Below are 16,186 nucleotides of genomic sequence, written 5' to 3'. Positions count from 1 at the left end.
CAAAACTGCAAGAGACGAGCATTTTCTTAAGCTGAACCATTTTCTACAAAAAATAATGTAGTTAAAAACTGTAAACAAAAAGACTCACTGAATGAACGAGCTTTTAACTGAACGCCGGAGTTCATGTATCATTTCTGTACATTTCAACAATTAATACGTCGCGATATGTAATATAATTGTAACCTGAGTTAAGTAACTGAAAATCTGATCCTGAATTTCCAACTATATAAAAATCATCTATAGAATCTGCTTTCAGAGTAAAGATTTAGTATGTCAAAATTCAAGAGAAAACTCAACGGACAGCTCCCGTGTCGGCGCCGCTTGGCGGTGCTTTTGACACGAGTGATCGGCAATGAAATACTTCGTTTAAACCAACTACAACCCAATTATACATGTATGATATGAATCAGATTAATAACAGAAATGTAAACATCAGCGAATACGCTATAAAATGTCTAGGTATTGTAAAAACATGTTTTGCTCAAATCGGCATTGACGAATTCCAGTGGCTTGAAGAAGAGATAGTTTTGTGGGGCCGAAATGCTGCCAGACATTTCGTACCATCGCGTGCCTATAACTAAGTTGTAGGCCTATAACTTCGGTGTACACGGAAAGCGATACACGAGAATAAAGCTTAATCATTTACATTTTAATGCACAATCTAAATTCCACGGCAACTATAATGATTTATAGAAAACAGAGGTATTTTGTATGTTTCAACTGAGTAGACTTCGAAGATCACGCCACCTGAAAATTCATTCACATAAACTGATAATAATTTAAAAGAGTTATAGGCTTTCTGGCTAAATTATATCATTGCAGTTGAGAAGTATGATCTTTCTGAAGTCCAATAACATAAAAACTATAATCTCATGTATAAGAAAGTGTTAATAATTTAAGAAATAGATTAAAAAAAAATTTTAAATTAAAATTTAAAAAAAATCATACGGCTCCTTGTAAAGGGAGATAACTTGTGACCGATTTACCGACTTCCTCAGTAACCTTCGGTGAGTCACAAAAGTCGTCTGCAAAGCTGGCCCAATGAAGATTGTAGCCAACCTGGCTACCTCGCTGGCACTTTTCATGACTACATAAAAAGGGGCCTAAATAATGCACTAATACACCCATTCAAACCAACTGAACACACAGAACATTATCTTAAGTGCAAATCCCAAGACACTTTTAAGCAACTTCTATGAGTCGGAAAAATACAACTTCCATTAAAATATCAAACAATAATCAATAACCCTCGAGAAACGTTATCTTGAACGTGAACCCTCAGAGTCAGATTTTCACAAAATATATAACCCACGTCAGGGCAAAATGGGTTGCCCACCGTGACTGAATTCTCAAGTTAAAGGAGCATAATTTAAAACTGATCACGATGTAGCCCTTAAAGTTATATACTTAAAATGCACACGATAATCCAGTGGATGGACTCTAGTCAAATGCTCTCGAGGGGCGTTATTTTAAATGCAAACCCCAAAAGCCAAAACCTAAGGGGAGCTGTTGTATAGACAGTGTTCCCAATAGTAACAAAATAAGTCCCAACAAAGATGTTAACTGTCTGAAATGTATATCGGCATGTTATACACTGACTGCGGGAGAATGGTTGTATAACATATATCTCCTTTCCATCAGCTTTACATCCATATTGACTAGAGAGAACCTGAAACAAGATTCCTCAAGATGAAGTACCTGAAGGGGCCCGAATTAGTTTATTCCCATGAACTGTTTTGAGTCATAGAGAAACAATCAGTGGAACACGGCAGTGACAATAACAACTATGACGGCTTCAGAAGAAGAGTGAAAATATTTTAAACAAAAGAAACAAAAGGGGACATAATTCGGGGGGTCGGGGGGGGGGGGGGTCAAAGGTAAACATATCAGTCTGATCAGTGCAATACAATAAGAATAGCGAAAGCGATATTCCATAGTCATTTGCACAGATCTCAACTTAAACTGATTTGCAAGAATTGTGAGGGACGTCAGGTTTCTGTAGCTAACTGACTAGCTGAGACTGAATTGGGAACTGAAGGGTTAACTGGAGCATAATTATGGCAATGGCATCCGATGGTGTAACAAAATAGAATACACTGTTATTTTGGCACCCATTTGCCACTAATACTGAAACTGGTTTGATATATAGTAATATACAAAGGACAAAGACATACATATGATCATGCATTTACAAAAGGATGTGTATAGGATGCAGTGTTAAGATTAACACAACTTATGTCATCATCCACCCAAGAGCTAATTATTCCCTCCTCATGCATAAACTGCACCATTATGGAGTCCAAGGCCATGTTAACAGATGGATTGGAGGCTTCCTACTAGACCGGAGGTAGGCTGTGGTGGTTGACAGTGCGAAGTCAGACTCGGTCGCTGCCGGTGAAATCCGAGTCTGGAGTACCTCAGGGCTCCGTCAGTTCTTGGGCCCGGCGGCTTGTTCTTGGTTTACATAAACGACTTGCCCGGAACTGTCTTCTCACCCACGCGACTCTTTGCAGATGACACCGCTGTCTACAGGCCAATAACAGCCGCAGGCCAAGACCAGACCCAACTTGACTACAAACAGATCTCCAACAACTCAGTAGAGAAATGGGAGGAAAGATGGGACATGTCATTCCACCCCGGGAAATGTATCACCCTTCCGGTTATCAGTCCCAAGAGCCGGAAAGAAGAAGCTGCTGACACCATCGTGCCAGCTGCACAACGAGACTCTTGCCAATGTCACCTCAGTCGGCGAACTATTTGGGGGTCACGATCACACAACTGAAACCTAGATTGGGATCTCCATGTTCATAACATCACGAACAAAGCTAACAAAACGTTGGGTTTGCATCGAAACCTTAGAGTCAGTAACATCAGATTAAAAAAATACAGCCTATAAGGCTCTGGTGCGGCTTGTTCTAGAATATGCAAGCACTGTGTGGGACCCGTACAAAGAAGGACAGATAAAAAAAAAATTGAGGCCGTGCAACGGAGATCAGCACGTTTCGTTTTAAACCGTTACAAAAGAACCGCCAGCGTCACCGACATGTTACACCACCTTAGTTGGATGGACATCATTACAAAGCCGACGTAAGATCGCAAGGCTCACCATGATGTAAAAAATCATTAACAACATGGTCCAGGTGGATTTTGGCAAACTTAGTAAATCCCAGGAACCAAAGTTGAGAGCACCTAAGAAGAGGGACAGAAGATCGAACACATTCAAGGCAGCTTGCTAGACTTCACTGTCTGCGGAACTGACCGACAGATTCACTCGTTCCTCCCGCGAACCATCTCTGAGTGGCACGATACAGCTGACCGAGGCTGTGGTTGGAGCTGTGTCCCCTGGCGTGTTCACTTTGGGAGCTCGTAAACTCCACCAGTAGTGTGTGTGTGTGTGTGTGTGTGTGTGTGTGTGTGTGTGTGTGAAAGTGTGTGTGTGTGTGTGTGTGTGTGTGTGATTGGTTTTTTGTTTGTTTGTTTTGTTGTTGTTGTTGTTGCTTTTGTGTGTGTTTTTTTTGTTGTTTTTGTTTGTTTGTGTTTGTTCTGTTTTTTTGCATACCTCTCCCCCCCCTCCTCCTAATAATATGCTTGATGATTGTGGACACTCTACGGATGATGATGATGAAAGCGGTCTTAAGAAGGGAGAGAATCATGCGCATAACTTCGCAGAATGGGAAACTGGCATAAACTCCCATCGTCAGTGCCTGGGGAAAAAAAGGCAATCTGATTTTGTGAAAATCACATTGTGGCGTGAACTCCCACCGTCAATGCCTGAAAATTGCACCCTGATTATGTGAAAATCACAATGTGTTATTATTGTTTTTCAAACTGGCTGTGCTGCTGTCCATTGTTGGCTTTTTAATACCATCAGTTTTTAGGTAACTGCTTTTTATCCGTTTTGTTCGCAATATATATATAAATTTAGCAACTGTCATTCCTTCCATCAGATTAACACCACCAAGGTTAGTTTACTAATGATTCTGCCGTAGTTCATGCTGGATGTTCATCTCTCCTTAAATTCCGAACGCTGACATGTATTAATTAAAGGATCACAAACATGTGTGTACTTGATATTCTCCACCTCCTTCTCCCACAGTTACGTTGACTCGAAGTTGAGGAAGGAATTATGGAAACTCGGGCGAGAATCCAGCGTTCTGACCTTTCAGCCACCGCTCTCGAAAGATCTGTAAGATGCAATACATATTAGTGATTAAAATTTGTTTGTCGGATTAATTCATTGATTTGGTCAAGATGCTTGCCAGGGTCAAATATCAGTTCACACGTAATCTCAATGGTCAGTGTAGAAGATATGAACGTGCAACAGGTATCTGTTACAATCTGGCTGTTTCACACACACACACACACACACACACACACACACAAATGCATGCATATATCCATGCATGCAAGCAACCAAACACACATAACACACACACACACACACACACAGAGTCATTCACACATTGATATATTTATCTTGATTTATTCCTGGTAATCACAGCGATCATTGTCAGTTAAAATGGCACTGATCAGGAGGCAGAACATGTTACGGCGGATACGTAACCTGTCTTTACGCTCGGTGACACTGCTGATGTTGACGGCGGTGGTCATCAGTAACGAGTACCTGGTCTACTGGATACAGAGCTGGAGGTGGCCAGCCTTACCTGTCAGCAGCAGGTAACATTAACAATTCAGGAAAACTGGGTCACTTGGTGATAAGGTTGCTTGGCATCCATCACTACCTGAATAAATGCTACGAATGTGATGACATGTTTCCAGTCAGTATTATCATTTTTATGTGTATATATTTTTTCTTTAATGTGTTCATTTGTTGTTGAAAGCCATCATGCACAGTTATATGTTTTGTGGGAGGTGCTTATAGCCCACTGTATCAGGAGTTAGCACCTTATAGAATTATTAATAGCTACAGTTGTGACTTGTACTGCTACAGACATTGCTAAGTACTAGTATTACTCCTCTTTCTCTTACTACTGCTATTTTTTTGCTTTCAGAACTACTTCTGTTCCTAATGCTACTGCTGCTGCTGATACCCTAAGGGTGGTTTAAACATTTTTTTGAAAATTGTCAAACATATAACAATATAACACAGTTGGAGATAACAGGGAAAGAAGAACATTCCATACAAAGTCCCATCCTGATAATATGCAATGGATGACTGTACAACCAGATTCTGTTTCAGCTGCTTTTGTTGTTGTTTTCTTTAAGTCTTGGAGGAGAGCCCATGTGAGAAGTGTTCACAAAGATAGCTGCTGCTACCACACCTGCCTTATTGTTTTTGTTGGTGATGATTGTGTTTTATATATTTGTTATGACTACAAAGTTCACACTTATATGTGCACACACATGCATTTACACACATGCACACACACACATACACACACACACGCACGCGTGCGCGCACTCGCGCATGCACACACACACACGCACACACACACACACACACACACACACACACACACACACACACACGAGGATTTCAGCAGTGAAAAGGCATTAAACTAAATAAAGAAAGGAAGAAACAAAGATTTGCTGCCAATGTTCTTACCTGAACAATGAATGGATTATCCACTGTGCAGAGACCCTCAGGAGGAGCTTGTGGTTCTGTTCGTCTCAGATCCCCAGCTGATAGGGATTCAGGATGAGCATGGATTCCCCATCGGGATGATTACACGTTGGGATTCTGACAGGTATGGTTCAGCCTTGGTTAATTAGTTTGTCCCCTTGCCGAACCCTCCTTTGATATGTGATCACTCCCTTCCTAGTCTCAATCCCAACTGGTTTCACTAAACCATGAAAGTAGACTTATGTGTGATTAATGCTTCTCAGTGTTTGATTCGCTTTATGCTGCATTGCAAGAAAGAACAACTTGAATTGTGGGTATGTATACATTATTCAACAGAACTGCTAGATCAGACTTTTTCTTCTTCAGAGTTGAAAGGTTTGATGCTGATAATCTTATATATATATGTGTGTCAGTGTGTTGAATAAAATGACGGGTGTTTGTTTTGATAAAATGTTGGTGGTGTTGAACAGGTACCTGAGGAAGACATTTTCCTTGGCTGTTAATGTTGAATCATTTATCTGGTGATGCTCACTGAGTGTGGCTCCATGGCCAAGCGATCATTGTCATCTGTAGGAGGCTTTTTATACAGCACCCTGCTTGCGCCAAATCAGAACAGACACTACAGAAAACCACCAAAATGACTGATCAGCAGTGCAGAGTATCTTCTAGTGTGTGGCCTCCTGGTGACCTGCAGTTGATAGTTCCCTGTGGACTGCTGGTGATGGGACCGCAGTGAACAAACCCAGATGTGGCTGTTTGTGGGGATCAGGATGGAATTAATGCCACTGAAATGGGGCAAGTGGTGGTGCGTCAAAAAAAAAGAAAAGAAAAAAAGACAATTATCTGAGTGTTCATGTTGTACAGATACCTGAGGAAGACATTTTCCCTGGCCTATAGCTACACCCAGCCGGATGTGGTAGTGTTTCTGGGTGACTTGATGGACGAGGGCAGCAAGGCCACACGTCAGGAGTACCAGTCCTACTTCAGCCGCTTCGACCACATCTTCTATCCCAGCAGGTCCTCCAAGGTCAGAGAGAACTGATGATAACACACACACACACACACATCTAATTTCAATATTTCATTGTTTCAAGTTCTCAGCGGTTCATCTCTCTGGTTGTTCATTGAAATAAAGGTCATGCTGGTTTGTGTAAAACATAAAATTTAGATTTTGTTTGCTTATGATCAGCAGGTGGCCTGATTGTCATGAAACATGCAGAGCTTCTTTCTTTTTCTTTCTTTATTTATTTTTAAAAATCTTTTTACTTTATGAATTTTATTCATTGATTATCAGTTTGTCACATTGTTTTCATCAGTAGGTATTGATAGTGTTACTTGTTGCCTTACCAACACCAAGCAGATAAAGGAGATGACACAGACTGCTGTAAACACAGTACAAAACGTTAGGGGCCACTTCATGAAAGCAGGTGTACTTTGATAAAATGTTTGAAAAAAATCAAGAGATGATAAAATTTATGCAGGATGCATTTGGTCTACCACTGGCCTCCCATTAAATACACCAATGGCTGTTTCAGGCAGATACACAGTTGTACCATGAACAGCCTGAAAGGTGCGTCTGAAAAATCAGTGTTTCAGCTGAAATTGTACTGTTGTTCAATGTTGTTGTTTTTATTAACAAAAGCTGTAGTTTTTCATTTCAAAATGGGATGTGCAGGAGGAAAGCCCATCTGGTCATGAGTGGTGCTCATTACACTGGTTGCATACTCCACTGTTTGCTGGGAATTCAGCATCAGCTCACTATGCCCTTCAGAAGAAAATTGCAAGTTCCCATGTGGTCCTTAAGTTTTTGTGAACCCTGTATTTTCAGGTAGTGTACATACCTGGTGATAACGATATCGGGGGAGAGGGGGCAGACTTTCGCACCAAGTACAAAACCAGTCGCTTTGAGCGTCACTTCGAAAACCTCACTGGTGTGGTCAATGCTCATTTTGTGGACTTCATCAAGGTGAGACCTTTCAAGTCAGTCTATCATCTGTGTGTATGACTATGAGTGTGTTTGTGTGTGTATTATTGTAAGTGTGTGTCTGTAATTTATGTGTGTGTGTATGTATAAATTATATATTTTTTTGTGTGTGTATGTATATGTGTGTATGGATGTATATATGTTTGATGTGTGTATGTGTATGTGTGTATGTGCCGCTTTGTGTCTGACATAATTATGTGTTACTGAAAAGCATTTTTAGAGGTATGAAAGTGCTATATAAATTCCTCCTCCTCATCATCATTATCATTGTTATTATTAATATTGTTATATTATTGTTCTTGTTGTTGCTGTTGTTATTGTTGTTATTATCATTAGTAGTTGTAGTTGTTGTTGTATTTTATTGCCATATTCAACAGAGAGAACTGACAATTTCTGTGTTGTTCCCTGTCAGCTGGATTTCCGCAGCCAGTTTGATTCGTTTGCTGAGAAGCGAGAAGTAATGATGGAGATGACCCACAAGCTGACAGCGCCAATGAGGATCATCATCAACCACGAGTCCATCATCTCACAGATGAAGATGCTGGTCTATCCTGTAAGTAAGGATGGTGCACCACACAGTCTGCCACACAGTTACCATTTTTTATTTGGACTAGTTTGCTGAGCAAAATCAGTGATGCCCCATGAACATTTTCAAAATGTAGCAATTGCACTTGAGGTTCATACCACTGGACATGTATCATCCTCCTGCTGTGTTGTTAATTATGATTACAAAAGATAATAGTGGATGAGGAATGTAAATGAAACGTGTGTGTCTGTGGTACATGTTTTATGAGTCATTGTACTGATTTGTTTTCTTTCCCTTTCAGCTGCTGAAAATAGCTCAGCCAAACCTTATCTTTTCTGGGCATTGGCACGAGGTGGGTGAATATTTGATTGAGTATTCATTTGTTATGATCTCTTGCATGGGAAAAAGAGCAGTGAATTGCAGATGATTAGTCAGTTTCACATGCCTTTTCTTTAGTTAGTTAAGTTAGGTTTAAGGTTGAGGTTCACCCCGGGTGATATGGCTGATGGGGATAATCATCCCAGGAAAGGGAGAGGAGGGGATCTGTTTAACAATACACTGACACCACCACAATGTTAATGAGAGTAGAGTATGAGTGAAACACTCTAAAAGTATATGTAGCTGAATATAAACAGCAGCTTTATTTCTCACGAATAAAAAAAAAATTACCAAAAGAATATGTATTTTTAAGAAACTCTGTGAAGAAGAATCACAGCCATAGAGTAATCATTAAAACTCTAAATGGCCACTTAGATACTAAAAACTTGACATTACAGTGTGCTATCCAAAATTAACACGAACATCAAGAAATGTTATTCTTCTCTAGTCTTTCCACCAATAAACATCCAATAAGAAAGTATTGATGTTTGGAATAAAACAGTGGGAACATCTTCTTCTCCAGTCGTTCCACTATGTGTGTGAGACGTGCCTGTCCAGTAACGAGGACAGTGCCCACTGGCCGGTGCACATGCGTGACTTACGAAAGCTGGGGGGGTGGACGGAGGTGGACCTGACCAACCTGATCTCCATCAACGAGGTCATGGTGCCCACATGTAGTTACCGCATGGGCACCCACAACATGGGATATGGTCTGGCCCTCATCCGTAAGTATGGCCCTCATTCATGAGAATTTGTGACTTTTTGTTTACCATATTTCAGTGATGAGAAATGATAATGGGGATCATGATGCTGCTGCTATGGGGGTCCATTTAGGTTTGGGACTACTTGGCAGGGCTGTACTCTCGTGATATATACTGGCATCAACCAGCCTGAGAGATAACACCTGCAGTGTTGGTCATGAAACTTGAGCAACACTTCCAAAGATGCATCCATAAAATGTATGACCCTCAACTGTATGATCCCAGTTTTCCCATTTTAGCCAGTTGCACACTGAGCTCTGGGCTGCAGCCAGCCATGGGCTGAAAAAAGTGATTGAACCCGCGTCCTCTGTCGTCAGTCCGTGACGTTAACCAATATGTTATGGTAGCCAACAGACGCAACAGCCGAGTGGTTAAGGCACTGGACTTTCAGTCCGAGCATCCCAGATTCGAACCCAGTCATGGTGCCTGGTGGGTAAAGGGCAGAGATTTTTCGGATCTCCCAGGTCAACAGATTTTCTTACCTGCAAGTGCCTGAACCACTGTCGTGTGTATATGCATGCAGAGGATGAATATGCATGTTAAAGATCCTGTAATCCATGTCAGTGTTCAGTGGCTTATAGAAACAAGAATATCCATCCCCACCCCCACCCTCAGAAAATGGAGTATGACTGCCTACATGGCGTGGGTAAAACAGTCATGCATGTAAAAGTCCACTCGTGTATACCAGTGAAAGTGGGAGTCACAGCCCACAAACGAAGAAGTTATGGTAGTTGTTGAGTCTGCCTTTATACACACACGCACACACACATACACACATGCATCATAGCAACCTGCAACGTGGGCTTTTGGTCTGGGGTCGATTCATGATAACAACTGAAAAATATACTGATTACACACACATTCACATCCTCTAAATTTGCATTTTTTTAAATACAATTTCATATTCTGGTTGCAGAAAAATAGTACTTTTCAGTCCCTGCTCAGGTTGTTGTATTGCATTACTCTTTTTTGTCACAACAGATTTCTCTGTGTGAAATTTGGGCTGCTCTCCCCAGGGAGAGTGCATCGCTACACTGAGAGCGACACCAATTTTTTGGTATTTTTTCCAGCCAGTACTTTTTATTTGTTTTCCTATTGAAGTGGATTTTTCTACAGGATTTTGCCAGGGACTATCCTTTTGCTGCCATTGGTACTTTTACGTGCACTAAGTGCATGCTGCACACAAGACCTCAGTTTGTCGTCTCTTCCAAATGACTAACACCCAGATCACCACTCAATGTCTAGTGGAGGGAAAGAAAATACTGGCAATTGTGCCAGGATTCGAACCAGTCCCCTCAGATTCTCTCTTTTCCTAGGCAAGCGCATTACCTCTTCACCATCACTCCACCTATTATAAACAGTATCTAAAAAGTATTTCAGATATTCAGTTATCTCTTACATTCCTGCAGCACGGTTTTCCGGTTTATAGGACTTGTACCCTTCATTCCATGAGCACGGAAAACCGTGCAGCAGAGAATTAAAAAATTGGTTCTTGCTGAAATTCATGCGAGTCATGTCATCAGCATGCGTCATCTATCCTCAACCAGGTCACTAGCAGGGAGTGTTTATGAGTGGACTGTATGCCAGACACCCCCTCCCCCTTCCTAGGCTTGGGGAAAGTAGCCGCCACTACATTTTTGCCAGTGTGCTGTGTAGACACACGTACACTGAAAATGGACTGTGTAGAAAATTCAGATTCTGACCAGTTTTCTGATGATGAGTTTTACAGCGCTTCAACAGATGATGATTTTGATCTGTTACAAATGTATGAAGAAGAGAGAGTGCAGTTTGCTGCTGCTAAAGAAGCACAAATAGCGAATGATGTCAAGTTCAGAAAGTGCAAGTCTGAAGATGGTGGTGTATATTTGTGAAGTAACTAGTGTGACTGCTTCAAGGTATATCACACACATGTCACCTTTGTCTGACATAATTTATGACATGATGACTGTGACACGGACATGTATCTGTAGAGAAAGTTTTGTTTTTGAATAGTTTATGTTCACGAAATGTGTAAATACAGTTCTGATTTCGGCTCAATGACTGGTTGTGTAGTGGAAGGCCTATATTCTCTTTGAGACAAACTTCAAATCATTTATGTTGTAAGGATAATAGCAGTGACAATTGTCACAGCTTTTCATTGATATGGCTAGTAGTGCAGCACTGGGATACATATGAGGCACTACTCGGTGAGTACTGCATGATGTGCATACTCTGCAATCAAATCACTGTCCTGCATGTGGTACATACTTGTATGCATTGTATTTGACCCCAAACTCACCTGTTTTGCACCTGAGTGTCACCAGAGATGTGACCCAAAAGTGTCAACAGAGTCACAGACAACTTCTTACATCAATTATGTACATAGCAGTATATGACAATCTAAATGTACTTTAATGTGTCAACAGAGTCACAGACAACTTCTTACATCAATTATGTACATAGCAGTATATGACAATCTAAATGTACTTTAATAAGCACTGTTGCAATAAGTCTCTAATAAGTACCCTGTTATGTACTTTCTTTCTCTTCTCTAAATCCAGAAATGAAGGGACCATACATGTCATAGGAATCTGGGAACAAGGGGAAGTAGTGGTTCATAGAAATACAGGAACGAAAGAGTTATTGTAGTATACTGAGTACAATGAACCAATGTCACAGTGTATTTTTTTCATGTGTACCTTATTTTACTGGCTATAAGGTGCTTTGGGTTTTAAAGGCACACCCTGTTTTTAGGTGCACACTGAAAAGATAAGCAAAAGCAAAAGAGGATCAAAATTAAAGAAACCAAGCAAACTCTCGTTTGTAGAGAGCCTGAAAATTGCTCACATACTGTTGTCAAGGCCCTGGCATCATCATCAGTACTGTCTTCACGTCCTGCATTGTCTGCTCGCTTTTCCTCTCTGTTCATCTCAACCTTCTTGAATCTGTTCATTGTTTGCAAGTTGTTTTTATTCTGATTTAAGAAGGTTTCATTCATTATCATCACCACAAGCAACATACTTCCAAGTTCAAAGGTCTCCGTCTACAGGATCTCTTTTATGACAGTGTTTTGACAGATTTTAACCACACATTAAGTGCTGCATATTATAAAGCACATGACTCAAAGATGAGGGAAAAAAGTATTGCCTTAGTTTGTGAATATGTTAACATCCTGATATGTTGTCCAGGATGTGTCATTTTCACTGCTGTGTGTGTGTCAGGACGGTCAGGGTCCATGATGTACACAGTGCTGTGGTTGCCTCAACGCTACACACAGCTCTACGCCTACCTCGTGGCCCTCCCTGCCATGACCTTCATCGTCTTCCTCCTTTACATCTTCATCTACGTCAACAAGACCCACCGCAGGTAATGCTGCGTTCCACCCACACATGCCTTCTGCTCCAGAATAGCTGTCTCTGTTTCAGAAAAACATTAAAGTTGACCATCGTTCCAGATGTTCCAGCCAAGGATCACGTGTAACAGATAGAAAAAACATGGGGATGTCTTTTTTCACAGGTGGACAAACCTGATGGCAGATAAGAAGTTGTAACTTAAATAGTGTGCACATGTGCACAAGTCCATAATTGGCTGTGGAAAATCCTAAATCAAGAGAAAGGGCACTCGACTGAAAAGATGGTTAGTTGTCACAAGCGAATGTGTGAGACTGATGAAGAAGATTATGTATGAACATTGCTGCACAAAAAAAACCTAAAAAAACCACAAACTGGCACTGCCAAACCATCAAGAAAACATTCAATGAACTGTTCCTGATGGTAAGATTTTGGGGTAGGCCAAGGCTCCAGTGTTGTACTGCATACCTAGCTGTGTTGGCTGGTTGACTGTCACATTGGTTGTCACCGTTCTGGGTGTGTGTGTTAAGAGGGCGATGATTGATCATGTCCAGCTCAGACCAGGTGAAACAGCTCTGCACGTGATGTGAAATCATTCACTTTGAAGTGAAGGTTTTAGCAAAGAAACCCAACACAAAAAGAACGAGAAGAGGGACATGGATATAAGGCAGAGATGTGAAAACATGATTGTGGAGAGAACAAAGTGTGCAATGTGAGGAGGAATGACACAGGAGAGAGGGTGGGACCTCCCACACAGGTACCACTGAGACCGCCACTCAAGGACTGATGGAGGGCAGAAAACTCCTGCTCTTCTGTGTTCATAGGCTGCAACTCCCATGTTGGCTTCTATCTGCGCTGCAATTTTACTCGGCTGTTTAGACAGCCATATTCTGTTTGTCAGGAGTGGATGAGGATGACTTCTTGACACAAGACATTTGAGGAGATCTCTCATATTTATTGAACAGATGTTTTTTGACAAAGAAAGAGGTGTGCGTGTGTTGGATGAGGAAGAAGTGGAGTTGTGCACAAAGCAGGTCAGGTGCTGTCGGTGAAGATCATGGGGAGGCACCAAAGGCAGGGGTGGGAGGGGGTGTGTTTATGGATTTAAAAAGATTGGGCAGTTGAGGGTGAGTGCATGCAGTACAAGAGTTTACATGTGTGTGCCATGTTGTCATGAGAGCAGTGATTCTCACACTGTCACAGACACAGCATAATCTTTTCATAATTGTTGTTACAAAAACTAATGCAAAATGCAAACCTGACCTCTTCCATCACTGTGGATAACTCATCCGAAGGGTGTTCTCCAATGACAGTGACCGGCATGTCTTTACAGGCATACAGCATTCCAATCATGACATCACTGTCGTTATATTGCACTACTACTTTTTTGTCACAACAGATTTCTCTGTGTGAAAACAGTTGTGCTGCTCTTTCCAGGGAAAGTGCATGTCCTCAGTGTACAGGTGTACAGCATTCCAAACATGGCATCCCTGTTGTTAATGAGAACATGAAGAAATGGGCATCATGCTTGTTGAGATCTCCCTAACTGTTGGTGTGTTCATTACTGAGTGTTGTCAAGAGGAAGTCACCCCACACTTTCCACTGGGCCAGAAAGACAAATACACTGTAGCAGATTCAGTAAACTTCTGATCCAGTGTTCACCAGTCATCAGGATTTGAGGCCCTGGTTTGGCATGTGTTGTGTCCTTGGGAAAGGCACTTTACTCCAAGTTTCCTCACTCCACCCAGGTGTGAATGGGTACCTGACATCTGTTGATGAAAATTAAAACAGCAGAAGGAAAGGACTGGGCCCTGCCTACCTGTGTGGAGTCCTAGACACAGTAGATCAGCATTCACTGCCCCCATGGCTACAAAGTAGATCAGCATTCACTGCCCCGATGGCTACACAGTACATCAGCATTCACTGCCCCCATGGCTACACAGTACATCAGCATTCACTGCCCCCATGGCTACACAGTACATCAGCATTCACTGCATGCCCCCATGGCTGTAAAAGGCTGTGGGACATTTAACTTTTTTTCTTAAAAAAATAAAATAAAGTCCAAAGCCCTTACTGTCAGCTGGTTGGAAAGTGTTCCTGATAGTAGTTAGGTCACCAGGAGGCCACACACCAGAGGAGACCCTGATTGCTATAGTCACTTTGTTGGTGTTCAGTAGTGCTTGTTCTGATTTAACATACTTATGATGTCACTACTTCTGACAATAATTGTTTAGTTGTGGAGCCAGATTGAGTGAATGCCCTTGCACCCCCATCCCCCAGTGTGGAGACCGCCCACTAGGCCATACTAAGCAAGACAATGGGTGTTAGTCTTTTGAATAAGATGATAAACAAATGTCTTATGTGCAGCATGCACTTAGCACATGTAAAATAACTCATGGCAACAAAAGTATTATCCCATGCAAAAATCTGAAGAAAAATCCACTAAAAACGAAAACACTTTCAGACAGAAAAATATGGGTCCTGTGGTGCCATGACAGCAGTCAGAATTACCTGGATGCACTGTTGTGGGAACTTTCCTACTCAGCCAGTCATGGAGTGTGTGGGGGCATGACAGAGAGTTGGGGATGTAGGGTTGTAAGTGGGTGATTGTAGGCGTTGGTATGCATGTGTGAATATGTGTGTGTTGTGTGTTTGAATGTGTGTGCGGGTGCGTTTGTATGTGTGTGTGTTTTGGTATGTGTCAGTGTGTATGTGTGTGTCAGTGTGTTGTGTGTGTGTGTGTGTGTGTGCGCACACACACACACATGTTCTTTAGTTTTGTCTTTTCGCTAAAAGTGATATTAAACAAGGGTAGGAAAAAAATTGAGTGTGTGTGTGTGTGTGTGTGTGTGTGTTAGATAATGAGAATAATTGCATGAAGTTTTATTTTTAAGAAATGTAATGAAAAACTAACAACTATAACAGTGAACCAATTAGACATTTTTTAAATCTTAAATTAGCAATAGACTGCTGAAAATTGTCAACACTGAAGATGATTTCAGGTCAGGGATGTGGGACTTTAACATATGGCAAGTTAGTGTATGAACAGCTTATATATATGAGCACCACATATGCAAGAAGCATTAATGATATACTTGGTCTTAAGGTCTGGAGATCAAAGAAATAATTGCCATTTATGGAAATCATTTTGGCTATGGAAACCTTAACATAAGAAACTTATGAAACTATACATTTTCTTTATGTAACCCCGAGTTACCAGTCTGTTTTTCTTCAAGCTGAAATTTTGACCATTGAACTTTTTCTACCTTGGTGTAGCATTCCTGTAGTGAAAGCAGAATATTTAACACCTTCATGGAACTTGTACCTCCTTTGTTCTAGCCAAATTGACCGGACAAGTGATGTACAAAGGCATAATAAAGTGAACATATCCTGGCTCCATGGTTGTTCACATGTGATTTTCAAAGAGTTTTGTTTTTCTAGCCTTTGTTTAAATGTAATTGCTGTCATGATTCCAAGTTAATTTTGTCGTAAGGTGCACTTTAAAGAATTTAACTACTTTTTTATATTGATTTTTATCATGAATTTTAAAAGAAGGCAAGGTTGTTGAGCTTCAGCTATTGTTAAAAAGCATCATGTGTTTTTTATCTGTCAATATTTGCACAC

General features: G+C 41.1%; 1 protein-coding gene across 1 annotated transcript; it reads left to right on the top strand.

The window, feature by feature from the left end:
* Positions 1–3,708: 3,708 nt before the first annotated feature.
* On the top strand, positions 3,709–15,587 carry LOC143292998 (uncharacterized). Its single transcript, XM_076603770.1, has 9 exons — positions 3,709–3,878; positions 4,502–4,677; positions 5,598–5,708; positions 6,449–6,611; positions 7,413–7,550; positions 7,981–8,121; positions 8,396–8,446; positions 8,996–9,197; positions 12,434–15,587. The coding sequence occupies exons 2-9, from the start codon at positions 4,520–4,522 to the stop codon at positions 12,580–12,582; spliced, it is 1,113 nt and encodes a 370-aa protein (XP_076459885.1). The 5' UTR covers positions 3,709–3,878; positions 4,502–4,519; the 3' UTR covers positions 12,583–15,587.
* Positions 15,588–16,186: the final 599 nt, after the last annotated feature.

The sequence above is a fragment of the Babylonia areolata genome, chromosome 18 (genome assembly GCF_041734735.1).
Source record: "Babylonia areolata isolate BAREFJ2019XMU chromosome 18, ASM4173473v1, whole genome shotgun sequence".
Classification (NCBI taxonomy): Eukaryota; Metazoa; Mollusca; class Gastropoda; order Neogastropoda; family Buccinidae; genus Babylonia; species Babylonia areolata.
This window is presented reverse-complemented; position numbering and strand designations above follow the sequence as displayed.

Bases quoted from the DNA above. Each gene is read 5' to 3' on its own strand.
- LOC143292998 (XM_076603770.1), top strand. From the start codon at position 4,520: ATGGCACTGATCAGGAGGCAGAACATGTTACGGCGGATACGTAACCTG. The intron at 8,447-8,995 runs GTGGGTGAATAT...CTTCTTCTCCAG, and splicing joins TTTCTGGGCATTGGCACGAG to TCGTTCCACTATGTGTGTGA. The intron at 9,198-12,433 runs GTAAGTATGGCC...TGTGTGTGTCAG, and splicing joins ATATGGTCTGGCCCTCATCC to GACGGTCAGGGTCCATGATG.